The following is a 16,231-nucleotide window of genomic DNA, read 5'->3' on the forward strand; positions in this document are numbered from 1 at the left end:
TTGAAGGACAGTTTTGTCTCGCCTGCGATTTTTAAAACTGATGGCGGACTAAGGCATAGCTTTTACGACGGCGACGGCAATGACGACGGCGGTGGTGACGTCAACGTTAAGGTTGTGTCAATTTTTTTTCTCAGAAACTACTCTGTTTATTGGATTGAAACTTCACACACGTCTTTGTAAACATTAGGCGCTGTACAAAGACAAGTTCCATAACTCTGACATACATTTTAACAAAATTATCACCCTTTTAAACATTAGAAATTTCAACGTTAAGTCTTCGTATTAAGTTGTTTTTTTTTTCTCTTTCTCAGAAACTACTGTCTAAATTGGGTTGAAACTTCACACATGCCTTCATGGTCATTAGGTACTGTACAAAGCCAAGTCCCATATTCTGACATGAATTTTAACAAAATTACCCCCTTTTAAAATTGGAAATTGTAACGATAAGTTTTTGTGTCTCTAAATGGAATATATTTTAATTATGTCCCTTTATGGCCGTCACTGCTTGATTGGAACTTGTAGTCAAACGTTATACATGTATAAGGCAGACATTTTTAGAATTAAGGTGTGTGTAGCAATCCAGGTAGACACATCAATTTTGAGAAACAAAAGACCCGCTTTTTATAATAGGTGAAACAGTGCAGATCTACCGTACTTGTTTCCTCTGGAAGGCATGTCTCAAGACTTTATAGTTTGGCAAAATAGTTGTCACATTGGCAGCTGGCTATATAGATCTGTACACGGTAGTCCAATTGCATTAATACACCTACCTACAGGTTTTGATGTAGTGTCAGGTTTCCGGGGAAAAGGTAAAAAGACTGTTTGACAAACTTGGAATGTTTGTTCGGAAGTGACAGATGTCTTTAAGATTTTAGGTGTATATCAGCCAGTGATATCTAATGAGGACAAGGGGGTTCATGAAAAGCTTGTCATCTTTATTTAAGACAGGTGAAGTTCTATAGCAAATAATAACGGCGTCAGACTGGACATGTTTGCCCGAATACAGATGTCATATGATGCTCTTGGCCCAACACAAGTTGCCCTTGCCAAACACACAAAGCGTGCTGCATACCAAGCTGGTTGGATATGGGGACAGGCATTGTTTGCCAAATGGAAGTCGAAGATCCAGCTGAATGGGGATGGGAGAAACAATGTGACCTTTGGCAGATACACTGGACAACAACCCACCAGTTGCAAATAGCTGTAAAGAACTGACCAAATGTGCATGTAAAACAATGTTGTTCTAGGTGTTAATTCAATCGTTTTGGACTCCTGTTTATGGATTTATACAGCTGCAAATGTGACAACTATTTGGCAAATATATAAGGTCCTGAGATATGCCTTCCAGGGGAAACATGTACAGTAGATCTGCATTGTTTCACCTATGACACAAAGCAGGTCTTCTGTTTATCAAAATTGATGTGTCTACGTAGAATGTTACATACACTTTAATTTTAAAAATGTCTGCGTTATTTAAAGCTGGACCACAAGTTCTAATCAGCAGTGACGGCCATAAAGGGACATAATTGAATAACATTCCATGTAGAGACATAAAAACTTAAGGGTACAATTTCTAATTTTGAAAGGGGATAATTTTGTTAATATTCATGTCATAGTTATGGAACTTGGCTTTGTACAGTGCCTAATGACCATGAAGGCGCATGTAAGTTTAAACTCTATTAACCTAACAGTTTCTGAGAAAAATACTTAATACGAAGAACTAACGTTAAAAATTGTAAGTTAAAAAGGGAGATAATTCTGTTAAAATCTAAGTCAGAGTTATGGAACTTGGCCTGGTACAGCGCCTAATGGCTACAAAGGCATGTGTGAAGTTTTAAACCAATACACAGAGTAGTTTCTGAGATATGGACTTGACATACAAACTTAACGTTGACGCCACCGCCGCCGTCGTCATTACCGTCCCGCCGGAAAAGCTACGCCCTAGTTCGCCGTCAGTTCGTAAAGTCACAGGCGAGACAAAAACTGTCCTTCAACACTCTAATTATGTTATTCAACTATAACATTAAAATTGATTCAACTAGGAACGTCAGTATTAATGGCAAATTAGTTCTTTCCCATAAAACGGCGGCCATCTTGAAAAAAAGACGCCATATATGATTTTGAAACCAGACCTATTGACTTAATCTGCCCAGCTATAAGTTCCCTTTACTTTTTTGAATTGGTGGTCTCTGACCTTTAATTATTTGCTCTCTAAACACTGTTCTATTTAACTTTGTCTTATCCATATTTACTACTTTACACCAATATAATATAATAGTTATATGTAACGGTACATAGCACAGTTTTGTCATGACCATGTAAGGAAATAAAGATGGAGACATAATACTATAATAGGAATGGTAGCCTTTTTATAAGATAGACACTGTTCAAACTGCCATCTCTTTTTCAGACACAAAAAAAATATGAACAAATGTATCTTTCAAAATACTGCATATATAGAGCAGGCCATTTGTTTTGAATTAACAGGTAATTGTTTTTCTTCTTCTGTTTTATGTTACTACACTTCTTCGTACTTAATTGACACAATCATCAAAATAACAAGTAGTTAAAAATGCATTGAATAATCATTCTGTTTTTATTAGTACGTCATGCAGAATGAAATGCTGAGCTATAAATTGTGTACTTTCATACCGCCCAATCGTTTGGAGTTTGGATGCCGAAGGAAAAGATTGTATTGCTAGGTAAGTTAATGGATTTTTTCATTTTTAATGTATTAGCCGCCTTACGTTTGTAAGACTTAAAGTCTAAAAATTGAGTCATATATTTCAAAAATTTAGAAAGTCGTATTAATAATTTGATATTAAAAACAAAAAGATTCAGCGAGTTTGACGGAATGTTTACTTATAAAAATATTCCGTGAAATTCGTAAGACAGATAGAAAATATATCTTCTGCGTTATTTATGCTTTAAAGCATTGACTGTAAATAGAAGGACATGTAATATGAACGTATTTTTTATTGATACTGGCTTTTTGATATTCTATAAATTTTTCTTAAAATATTTTTAAAAGTTTGCGTTTGCGATATTTGTTGGAGCCGTGCTCTTGAAAAACATTATTACTATAACAATATGCCTTTAGCGTAGATAGATTTGTGGACGAAAAAATGGAAATCCCCCTAATAACAGTGTGTAATAGAGAAACATTATATTAATATTATTTAACTTATTATTAACATTAACACAAGTCCGAAATATACATTATTCCTTACTTAGGCTGCTTGCATTATTTATTTGATATTGTAAACTTGGTCTTATAATGTCAGATTAAGATATCACTTGAGAGTTGTTTAAACAAGTTTATTAGACATGCTTTTTTACAACCGACCAGAATGTTTTTACTGACCAAAAACTAATTGTAATTGTCTTAATCAATAATGACTATTAAAAAACAAAGTTTCATCTATTAGATTCACATTTTTGTTGGAAAAGAACATTTAATATTTTTGAAATTCAGTAAGGTTGATTAATTTCAAAGACGTAAACAAATGTCTGGCAAACACATCTTTTGGTCAGTAAGAAGTAGTTGTTGGTTTTGTGTTCTGGTTCATCCGTTTAAATAGTTTTGTATGTTATGAAGAAAACTCAGGACAAATACAGTAAGATTCATTGAAACAAGAACAAGCTTAGGATATTTTATAGATATGTTTTAATGAAATGGCAGAATAGAGTTTTCAAAACTTAGGCACACATGTCAATGCATTAGATAATTAATAACAATCTACATAGCACATGCAGCGATAAAAGACCGACCTAAGCAATGCTAGATTTAGCGTTTAAATCCTGAAAAAAAAAATCCGTTTTACGTCGAAGGGAGAGAGAAACAGAGTTTTATTATCAAAAGATAAAAAATAAAAAGTGATGCTTGTTAGTAATAGAAATTGATAGTGAATACCTGATTATGAAATTTTATTACCAATATTTCATACTTAAGCGATAACAGTTACCATATGATACTTAAATTCAGAAAAACATGTTGATCCTTCTTGTCCAGAAAATTGACGTCTGCGAAGGGCTTTACCGTCTCGAATCAAAGTTCATGCCATGGTTTCCCTAGTGTGCCCAGTATTCATTAAAAGTTATATCTTATAAACAATTGCTAATCACTGACAACTACAACTGACATTTTTTTTCATTTTTTTTTTTTTTTATTTTTTTTTTTTATTTTTTTTTTTTTTTTTTGTCTTTTCGTTCGGCGAAAAATTCAGTTTGGATAATTTTTTTTATTGTAAATGCGAACATGTTTAATTTAATATTTGAAACTGACAAATAAACGTTTATGGTCCAAAATTCAGTTATATTAACATCATTACTGAAGTTTCACCAAATGGCTTGTTCAATCCGGGATGATCTAGCATTATACTTCCCGTTGGACAGCTGGTCTTAGTGCTAGTAGTCTTAAATTCAACCCTTACCTTGCTAAACTATAATAATGAACTGGTCCATCATCCCATTTGTAAAGTACCATTGACTGTTAAAAGGGGTGCTTACCAAAAAGATACTGAGTGAATAGCGAACAGTGCAGATCATGGTCAGACTGCACGGATGTGGAGGCTGATCATGATCTACACTGGTCGCAAAGGTAGAATCAGTCGTGTCCAGCATGGTAAAAGTAAAACAGAATCGCTAGGCACTTATTGTGTAACTAAAATTAGCATTTTTTTTTTTGCTTGCGCATGCCCCACATATTAGACAAACTCCAAAATCTACATGGAGCTTGACTCTCTATATACAAATACTAAATATGTTCAGAATGTGACCCGGGAGTTAGAACTTAGAGTCCTAGAAAGCAAAACATTATTCTGAAGGAGTCAGAAATTTTGTAGGATTTTTTAGAAGAGCGATGTACAGTGAGCTATTTTACCTTTCTTTTTGTGCAATAAGCAACTTGCAAGCTTAGAATCAGTTAATCTTTCACAATTCCCCAGAAGAGATTTTTTCTAAATAAAAGGTTTTTGCTTTCAGTGATATAAAATGTATACCGCTGTATATGAATTACCAGTATAGTATGTAGTTCGGCATGGGTTACAGTTACAAGTCATTGAAAGTTAAATTTCAATCTAGAGAAGGCTAAATGTGTGCTGAAAACAGAAAATACGCTTGTTGAAGAAAATTATAAAAAGCAAGATTTCTGTCACAAATGGGTATAATTGTTATTGTTACTGATTTAACTAATTAGACCCAAGAAATGTTTTACTTCTATTTCATGGAATACCTATATTTATATATAATTTATATTGATAAAGATTTTAACTATTAAAGATTATTTCGATAAACTAGCACGATACCTTAAGTTTAGACCTTATGTCAACAAAATTAACATGTAGTGTATGTGTTGCATAATCAATATGTTTAGCTATAACTTTGGATCTACGCGAAGACATGGTTTTATTTTAGGGCTGTTACTGAATATATATATATATCCAAATACAATTACTAAAACATCTTTTTTCTTTAAAAGTACATAGAACTCTCTAAAGTGCGGAAGGAATCAGGATGGCATTCAAGGCTCTGGTAGTTCTTGCTTTTCTTGCATTCACTTATGGCCAACTGTATTGGGAGTCATCGCCAGATGTAACAGAAAGATTAAAGATTCCACCTGTCCCAATGCCCGGCTTCAATCTTTTACCTGTAAGTACTTTCTGAAAGTTAAACTTCCTTTTACACTGCTTTTTTCTATGGCTTACAAAAATATGGGAAATTAATGAATAAGAATTCAAAAATGTTATTTTTTCTGATGGAAAGTTGAAGATATACTCATGAAGCTAATCTTTTACTAACATGTCTTATCACTAGATACTGAGTGGAATATGAAAAAAATATCACATAGTCAAACATATAATCTAACTGTATATGTAGAGCTGAAATCACAAGTCATTTTTTTATCCGGTGTTGGGGGGTGGGGGGATAATATGCACTGCTTTTACTTAGATATTTATGAACATGTAGCATTCTAAACCTAACATGCAGTATTGTTGATACACGTAAATTGGACGTGATGTGACAGAATTTATTTTACTCCACTTTGCGAAAAGTTAAGCTAAAGGCTATGATTCGAAGCATCTCGAGTTCGATTCTCGGGTGCGGTGTTTACGACAATTTGACAACAAATAGCTTTGTAAATCAACTTTGAATTATTGAAAAAGTATTCACGGTTTCGACAATAGAATGACGTCATTTAAATGGTTTATAAAAGGTAATTGAGTGGGTGGACGGATAGCTCAGTGGTTTGCACACTGGTCTTCCAATCCTGAGGTCGGGGGTTCGATCCCCGGCAGCTACTCGGGAATTTTCAGAAACGCTTTTCAGTGTTTCCCACCCAACTAGAAGTGTACTGGTCAGGAACCCAGGCAATCCTGGCGTGTATCAGTGCTATACACTGGGCACGTTAAAGAACCAGGCTAAGTTAGCCGGACAAGCCTGTATCTGATTTCTAATCTCTCTGTCATGTGGGCTTTGTCTCACTCTGTCCCTCTGGTCATATCGTTCTGTGTCTGTACTGGAGGATGGATTATGCGCCCTGTGTGGCTGCATTTGAACTATGTAAAGCGCCTTTGAACGTGAAATTGATCATGAAAAGGGCGCTATATAAATCTGGTATAATAATAATAATAATTGGAATGTTTTCTTTCACAACGCGTTATAGTAAGTTATGGCACAATATCGTAGTTTATGTCTTTTCAGTTTCAAAACTGAATCTATATTTTAGTGGCTCGGCCAATGGTTTTACCAGTATCTTAAAGTTCCATGTAGCTGGGCTATAGCTGCAGAATTCACAGACTTTACCCATTTTACAGAAGTAGAAGGACAGAATGTAATAAACCACGACGCCATGAGGTATGTATAAATGACACAACATACACAAACTCATATTGAATATGAATAAAACAAAACAAAATTACCGACAAAGAATTAAAACTGCGACACGCTTTGATTGTGAGTACATAAAAACAACATGTAAAAATTGAAATGACATTAGGCCTTTCATTTCAGAAACCGTGGCGTGTGCAATACAGTTACATCAATATTTTCCATCACAGGCCCAGGAGAGTTTATTGGCAAAGATGTTGTTGGTAAAGACCTTTAAAACTTTATTTTTAAGTTATTCATGAATCATTTACTGTTCTCTATGTAATGAAGGGGAAGTCCATGGCCGGGTAGGGCGTATGTTTTTCTTATACAAGACCTCCTAAAAGGGACACTACTCGTAATCCGTTTCATTACTTTTAAAAAATAAACACATTATTATGTCGAAACGGTTGTACGCAACTCAGCTAACATTTACATGTCTATATCTTCGTTGATGTTGTAATGGCAATGTATTTCATTTCATGTTTATATCTTCGTTGATACTGTAATGGGAATATATTTCATTTCATGTCTATATCTTTGTTGATGCTGTAATGGCAATGTGTTTCAATTCACGTCTATATCTTCGTTGATGCTGTAATGGTAATTTATTTCATTTCATGTCTATATCTTCGTTGATGCTGTAATGGTAATGTATTTCATTACATGTCTATATCTTCGTTGATGCTGTAATGGTAATGTGTTTTTCATTTCATGTCTATATCTTCGTTGATGCTGTAATGGCAATGTGTTTCATTTCATATCTATATCTTCGTAGATGCTGTAATGGCAATGTATTTCATTTCATGTCTATATCTTCGTTGATGCTGTAATGGTAATGTATTTCATTACATGTCTATATCTTCGTTGATACTGTAATGGTGATGTGTTTCAATTCATGTCTATTTCAATTCATGTCTATATCTTCGTTGATACTCTTATGGTAATGTGTTTCAATTCATGTCTATTTCAATTCATGTCTATATCTTCGTTGATACTGTAATGGTAATATATTTAATTTCATGTCTATATCTTCGTTGATACTCTAATTGTAATGTGTTTCAATTCATGTCTATTTCAATTCATGTCTATATCTTCGTTGATACTGTAATGGCAATATATTTCATTTCATGTCTATATCTCCGTTGATACTGTAATGGCTGCTCCAATAAAAAGGTCCATAGAGCGAGTAAATCTGCATGGTTCAATGATAATTGTCGCTTATCGAAGTCTTCCTTTTTGCAAGCTAAGCGTGCTTTTAATTCAAACGACTCGGAGATTAATAAACTTCAGTTTTTGAAATGTCGCTCAGCTTTTGCTAAAGCCAAAAGGTGTGCCGAAGCATCATATTTTAATAAAGAAAAGACTAAATTATCATCATTAAGCAAGACATCGCTTCGAACATTTTGGAAATATATTAAAAAGTTCAAACGTAAATCATCTGTTAACAGTGATGTAAGTATGCAAGATTTTGCTAGACATTTTCGTGACAGTTCTAATACACCGCATTGCCAGTTTGATCCTAATCAGTTTAACAGTACCGCACGTGATGTAACTCTAGATACTAACGAGCTTGATGTTCCATTCACGGTTAATGAAATTCAGAAAACTATTTCCCATTTAAAGTGTAATAAAAGCTGTGGCTATGATAATATCGTAGCGGATTTTTTCATTGAATCAAATAACTTTATTAGTCCGTATTTGTGTAGTATATACAACTATATATATAACACCGGTATATACCCAGAGTTGTGGTCTAAAGGGATTATTGTTCCTATCTATAAAAAAGGGGATAGTAAGGAACCTTCCAACTATAGAGGTATTACTTTGATAAGTACTTTAGCAAAAACCTTTTCACTAACCTTGAGAAACAGAATAAATAAGTAGTATGAAGATAACAGTGTATTTAATGACTCGCAATTTGGCTTTCGTGATAAGTGCTCAACCGCTGATGCTATTTTTATGTTGCATTCAATTATTCAGAAAGTACTTTCGAGAAATAAGAAGCTTTGGTGTGTCTTTATCGACTATCAGCGAACCTTTGATATCGTCATAAGAGACGCTTTATGGATAAAATTGTTGCAGTCAGGTGTTAGTTCGAAAATGGTAACTGTGATCAAGTCCATTTATTACAGTGTGAAATCTTGTGTAAAAGTGTCCTCTACTATGAATATGTCTGAGTTTTTTGATGTTACACTTGGTTTAAAACAAGGAGAACCATTATCTCCCTTACTTTTTATCCTTTTTGTCAATGACATAAGTTCATCTATTGATTTCGACTCACTTACGGATAATGATATTAGCTTGCTATCCAGATATCTCATTCTTTATGCTGACGACATTGTTTTATTCACAATCGACCCAGCTAGTTTACAAGCGCAGATAAACAGTATTTATGAATATTCTTTAAAATGGGGATTAAAAATAAATACTAAGAAAACTAAAGTATGTGTTTTTGAAAAAAGACGACAAAATCGTTACATTAACTTTTACATTAATGGTGAATCTTTAGAAATCGTGGATAATTTTACATACCTGGGTGTGAATTTTACATATACGGGGAATTTGTCGCAAGCTGTAAAAGTATTATCTGATCAAGCGCTTAAGGCATACTATAATATTTTATTATTGTTTGATTAAGTCAAGTTAGACATAAAAACCAAGTTATCTCTCTTTGATTCAATGGTAGCACCGATCTTATTGTATGGCGCAGAAGTGTGGGGTGCTTATAATTTTAAATACATTGATAAAATTCATGTAAAGTTTTGTAAGCGTATACTTGGAGTTAGGCAATCTACACCTAATAACGCGGTGTACGGTGAGCTAGGCAGATTTCCGTTGTCAATTATTGCAAAAGAGCGCTCGATTAAGTTTTGGACAAAACTAATGAAAAGTAGGGAATCTCCGCTTTATAATATTTATCTAGACCAATGCAATACTATTACTGGTAACTGCTGGGCTCGAAAAATCCATTCCATTATTGATCATCTCGGTTATAGGTACGTTAGGGAAAACTATAATATTGAGCATACTAGTAGTTACTTTCAGACTTTTAAAAGACGCATTCGTGACCAATATAAACAGGATCGGAGTGCATCTATACATAACATGTCTAAACTTGTCTACATCTGTAAGTTTAAAAAGGAATTTATGTATGAATCATACTTAGACAAAGTGTTAAATCAGTCATCCAGAGTGTGTTTAACCCGACTAAGATTGAGCGCACATTCCCTCGAAATTGAATTTGGAAGATATAACAGTATTGATAGAAATAATCGGCTTTGTAAAATGTGTAATGCATTGAGTCTGAATACCATTTCTTATTGTGCTGTCCTAAGAATTTTGAATTACGTAGGAAACATTTAGGAAATATTTCATGGCCGTCTTTAAGTAAATTTGTAGCCCTGTTATCTTCTTGTAAAACCAAGCTAATGAACAAACTTGCAAACTTTGTTAGGGACGCAACTACTCTGCGTGAAAATACTCTTAAATCTTTAACTGTTTTGTAATAATTTTGATACATTTACATCTAATATTTTGTGAACCTACATATTTGTCAAGATTTGTATGTTTCGTTGTCTATATTCTCTTGTTGTTTATATGTTTTGTATGTTTTATATGTATACTGTCTTTGCTTTATTCCGTGTGTATATATTTTATGTAAATGGCCAAAGGCAAAGTTTGCCGATATTTATGCCAATAAACTTTGAATTAAAATAATTGGTAATGTGTTTCCTTTCATGTCTATATCTTCGTTGATACTGTAATGGTAATATATTTCAATGCATGTCTATATCTTCGTTGATACTGTTATGGTAATGTATTTCAATTCATGTCTATATCTTCGTTGATGCTGTAATTGTAATATATTTCAATTCATGTCTATATCTTCGTTGATACTGTAATGGTAATATATTTCAATTCATGTCTATATCTTCGTTGATGCTGTAATGGTAATATATTTCAATTCATGTCTATATCTTCGTTGATGCTGTAATGGTTATATATTATTTTACTTCTAAAACAAGACTGGTTTCGGCTGCACGAAAAAATGTGTTGTTGTTGTCGCTCTTTCTAAATGTAAACAATAGGACTTTTCAACCATTTTCGTATATGATAAATAGAAAATTCAAGTTTTTGTCATGAATATAGTTTTTACTCTCATCTCAAGGTATGAAAAAAGAAATATTTCACTCGTGTCTCAGCCATTCGTGAAATATTTTATTTTCAGACCAACCGACGAAAATAAAAAACATATTCATGCCAAAAAAATTTAATATCCTCTTTATATTCAAAGCATGCTTATTATAATAGATTATATGCACTAAATAAAACCTTTTGGCGGACAGTCACAATTATATATGATGCAGACTTCATATGTTACTGTCACTGGTGTTTTCATTCTTTGATGGAGACTGCAAAAGACCACATGCAGTATAAAATCATATAATCCTTAACAGTTATCTTTCTTAGTAATTTTAAAACTCCCCAGTCACTTGTATACAATTTGTTTCTAGAACAGTGTGGTTTGTTATATAACAATACTGAATCTACTTGGGCTTCATCTGTTAAAATTCATCTGGATATCCTAGGATATAGATATTTGTGAAATAATCTGAACTATGTTTTTAATTAAATGCCAATGTTAAGACAAAGATTACGTGATCAGTATGTACAAGACTGGAATGATGTGATAAGAAATAAGTCCATATTGTTTTATTATAGAAAGTTTAAAACGGTGTACAAATATGAAAAGTATTTAGATGTAGTAGGTAATGATTAACATAGAAAAGAAATATCTCATTATCTTGAAATTGAAAGTGGAAGATTCTCTGGAGTTGAAAGAAACTTACGTGTTTGTAAACTTTGTAGACAAAATGTAGAATTTCTGTCCACTTTATAGAAACCTTCGTCAAAAGTATTGTATTGATCATTCATTTGCATGTATGAATAAATTTACTGGGATATTATCTTCAAGCAATAATAAAATTATTAGAAATACAGCCAAATATGTATATTATGCTATGCAATTAAGAAAGGAAAAACTTAGAGATGTTGCTGTTTCTTAATAATTAATATATATTTAAAATTATATTTGTTTTAACTGTATATTTTGTGATATCTTGGTCATCCTACTTATATTTGTAAATGGCCAAAGGTATATTGTATATGCCGATATGCCAATAAATCTGAAACTGAAACTGAGTAATAAACTGTGACTGCAAAATAGTCCGTAAAGCACACGCCAGTTATACAATATTGCACTTGTTTGATGAAAATCATTTTGTATTAAGAAAACATAAGATATCAGTATAATACTACCGGACTATTAGTGTGAAATTTTCAAAGTACCTCCCTTTCATATGAAATTAGTTTGAAATATCTCTTGATGTACAGCAAAACCGGTGTGTAAAAATGGTTTCTTCTATATAAAAACAAAGTCTGTTTGTCTGTTAATAAAGTTCTCTATTAATTAACTTACACATACGAATGAGTTTTAGTTCGTAATTTAAATTTTTACAAATGTTGAAATTTTGAATGTGTTGGTAATGTAGTATCATATTTGACGTTTTAGACGGCTGCAAAAGACTGTCCTTTTGGCAATACCCTGGGGGTTGTGGACGCTGAGTTTGTATCTGTTTATGTTGGGAATGATTTCCTTCACTTCCTTTCCTGGGATACACTCGCATGTTGCATGTCAATGCAAGCAATGTTTAATAAAACATTCTTATTTATAATAATATTTTGCGACTTAGGTTGTTTTTTCTTTTTTTGGAATGGCCTAATTCAAACGTTTGTAATTCTGTAAATTTCACGTACTACGTTTAAACACGTCAAAAGAAGTTATTACAAGGTTTGGAGAGTTTTCTCTGATATCCTGGAAAACATTTGTCATATATGATGAAATGTAATATGACCTTGAATTTTGCACTGGATAAACTTCTATGACGGTTAGAGTGTACAACAGAAAAGATACCAAACGCTACTATCATATGTACAAGTACACTATTATAAAATGGTATCATAAATCGTAGCTATAGGCTAGCTCCCAGACTATGATATATCATGTTTTCAATTTTTATTTTAAAAATTGTGAATGTAGCTGTTCTATATCCTATGTCCATTATCATAGATATGAGAAAATCGCTAAAATAGACTGACATTTGTCAATATTATATATATATATAATCTTGTAAACAACTTTTTATTGTCAGTTTAAAGCGGCTAGTCTACGATATCCATTATTTGTAAATCAACTTTTACACTTCAGGCAATAATTGGAGTGGTAGACTAATTGTGGTTGCGACAGACTATAAAAGTTTTTCTGTTACTTGGGGATGCACAAAAATGTCGGAATTCGATAACAGATGTGAAGATTCTTATGTGTTTATCAAAACAAGACAACTCAGAACATCAGCAAGAGTTCTGAGACGCATAGATATGGTTCTCCGTGACCTATGGGGTATCTCGGCTAGACGGCTGACGAAAATGCCACATGGAAGGCGTAAGTATATAACGGAAGTATCTAACGATAGTTGTGCGTCATATTTTAATGTCAGTAATGTTCCGAAACAAAGTATTACGTTTTACACTACGGTACACTGATGTTTTCTACCCTGTGAAATGGTAATTTGTAAGCGAATTGCTAAGTGTATGAAGTTGGTGAGAAGTTCGACATTCTACATAGAACTTTGGATAAGAGAACGACATTTGACTTTTAAAGCGTAAAGTTGGCTAGAAGTTAAACATCCGACATTGGACATTCGATTTCAGAACGACATTGGGCATTCGAATCCAGAACGACATTGGACATTCGAACTCAGAACTCCTTTGGACATTCAGACCCAGAACAACATTGGATATTCGATCACAGAACGACATTTCACGTTCGAATCCAAAACGAAATTGCATATTCGAAACCAGAATGACATTGGACATTCGGACCCAGAATGACATTGGACATTCGAACCCAGAATGACTTTGGACATTGGAATTCAAAACGACGTTGGACATTCGATTCCTGTACGACATTGGACATTCGAACCTAAAACGGCATTAGACATTCGAACACGAAACGACATTGGACATTCTATACTTGAACGACATTGAACGTTAGATTCCAGAACGGCGTTAGAAATTCGAATCCAAAACGACATTGGATACTGGTTACATTTTATCAGATTGTAGTTACTTACTATGTAATAGTTGCAAAAACATTTAGATATAAAAGACCACAAGTTGAGATGTCTTTATACCAAAATTTCCGCCATTTTGACAGGTTTGCAAAAATATTTTTCTCACTTGAACTACTAGTAGTAAGTTCGCAGTAGTAACTTCACGGCATGTCCTTCTTGTCGAATCCTAAAGCTTATTTACAAAATTACTCAAACATTATAACAGTTTATATGAAAAAAAAGTTTTAGACAGACTGTTATTAAAAGTATTGTTGCATGAAGCAGATTCTACTGTCAAAGTAATCATAAAAATGGTCGGTATCAAGTAAAGTATAATGTTATAATGATGACATCTGGACAGAATGGTGATTCTAAAATGTAATAGATTGACACGAACGAAATAATTATATTCTCGTCTATCATTTTGCCATATGACGTCAAACTGAACTTTTATCCTCTGCTAATTTGCAACTTACAACCTTTCGAAAGTTGTTTCCGCTTCGTCAGTAAATATTTTTGACTGTCCCATAGATATCCATGTAACACCTGATTATTATACTCGTACGTACATATAATACTAGAAATATCGCCGTCTCAAAAATAACAACCAAAAACAAATTCTTTATTTCAAGTTATATTGACGACACGTCTAGGAATTTTACATAAAATAGGTGAATCACCAGTAACATTCGATTTTCAACCCTCATCATTCGACAAAAACTACTGCTTTTTATATTGCCTTCTTAGCATAAATGTTGAGGCTTGATTTGTTCTAAATTATTCGATCTGAGAAAATTAACGATTTTTCCAAAAGCAAATTTTGCCAAAAATAAACTGTAGAAATCGTATCTTTTTAAAAAATATTTTCCCGTAGATCTAATTTAGATGATCATTAGTCTAACAGTTTCCACCATCAGCGATATTAATCCAGATTAATTCAAGGTTAATAACAGCAGTGGACTAGTTTTGGTGTCACAACATATTTTTATTATCAACATTTAAGTTATTTACAAGATGAGAAAGCATAAAAAAGTCGATAAACTTTTGTTCCATTTATTGTTACTCTGACGTCATTGGCTTTTGTATTAAACACCAGATATTGCTGTTTTAAATCCAGTATTTTTCTTTTATATATAATTTGCTTATGTGGAGTTTTTTTTCTGGAGGGAAACGGATGGACTGGGTTGACCGCGGATAACACCTTGGCAAATTTAGTAAAACAGTAACATATACAAGTTCGGCTTCCGATCATTATTACGGACAAAAAAACAACAAATGTATTTAGGAACGCTAGATCTATTCTTTAATTACATATTTAACCCTTAGCCTGCTAAATTTCTTAAATGGACTGGTCCATCATTCAGTTTGGACAATACCATTTATTATTCGAAGGTGTGTTCACTGAAAATTTACTGACTGAATAGCGAACCGTGCAGGCTGATCTTGGTCTGCACTGGTCGCAAAGGCAGAATCACTTGCCGCCTGCAGGCTAAAGGTTAACATCAATTATTAATTTGCTCTCCTCTCTTTTCATTAAGCTTGCTCTTCTGGAAGGAAAAAGATGGGCTGAGTACACCTGCATGTGAAGCGTAACAGTAATAAATACAATGCCAGTCGAATAAAATTGTCAGAAAATGCAAAAATAAAATATTAACAACTGGTTCTATATTTTATTTATATTTTGATCTCCCACGTAGAATTTGTTGTCAAGATGCTTGGAGCTTGCGGTTCGCTATATGTTGATTGTTCTGTATATTTCTGTCAAAGAACACTTCAAAATACATGTACTTACATTTGTACTACATTCTTATTCTTCGTTCGCCCAACACTGTCAGACCAGTAACATCGATGAAACGTGTCCTCAATGCCTCTATACAGTTTCTGGTGGAGTATATCATTTCTACCGTTGTAAAAGGTTTGTGTTAAAAATTACAATTGTAAAAATAACATGTTAAAACTCTTATGATACTAATGGAATGCATTTCAAGCTTTTTGAGTAGTTTCTTTGAATTGATTTTATACCATTAAAAATAGCTATAGTAATGGAACCTGTTTCAGTATTTTGTATGTCGATCTGTAAGTTAGCATTTCAAATAACAGTTGAAAAAAATCAAAACCCACGGATGTGACGGATACGCATACAAAGATTTATGCCCTTACATGTCTAAAACCATGAATTTTTATGAATA

The 16,231-nt window shown here is 33.1% G+C and overlaps 1 protein-coding gene across 1 annotated transcript; it reads left to right on the forward strand.

Annotated features, from left to right (window-relative positions):
• The first annotated feature begins 2,567 nt into the window (after window positions 1–2,567).
• LOC123554889 (uncharacterized) lies at window positions 2,568–15,703 on the forward strand. The gene is made up of 6 exons (XM_045345305.2): window positions 2,568–2,702; window positions 5,480–5,649; window positions 6,728–6,855; window positions 7,012–7,091; window positions 13,139–13,372; window positions 15,581–15,703. Exons 2-6 carry the CDS (start codon window positions 5,515–5,517, stop codon window positions 15,610–15,612), a joined length of 609 nt encoding a protein of 202 aa, XP_045201240.2. The 5' UTR covers window positions 2,568–2,702; window positions 5,480–5,514; the 3' UTR covers window positions 15,613–15,703.
• The last annotated feature ends 528 nt before the right edge of the window (window positions 15,704–16,231 follow it).

The sequence above is a fragment of the Mercenaria mercenaria genome, chromosome 7 (assembly GCF_021730395.1).
Source record: "Mercenaria mercenaria strain notata chromosome 7, MADL_Memer_1, whole genome shotgun sequence".
Lineage (NCBI taxonomy): Eukaryota > Metazoa > Mollusca > Bivalvia > Venerida > Veneridae > Mercenaria > Mercenaria mercenaria.

Bases quoted from the DNA above. Each gene is read 5' to 3' on its own strand.
- LOC123554889 (XM_045345305.2), top strand. From the start codon at position 5,515: ATGGCATTCAAGGCTCTGGTAGTTCTTGCTTTTCTTGCATTCACTTAT. The intron at 6,856-7,011 runs GTATGTATAAAT...CTTTCATTTCAG, and splicing joins ATAAACCACGACGCCATGAG to AAACCGTGGCGTGTGCAATA. The intron at 7,092-13,138 runs GTAAAGACCTTT...TTTACACTTCAG, and splicing joins TATTGGCAAAGATGTTGTTG to GCAATAATTGGAGTGGTAGA.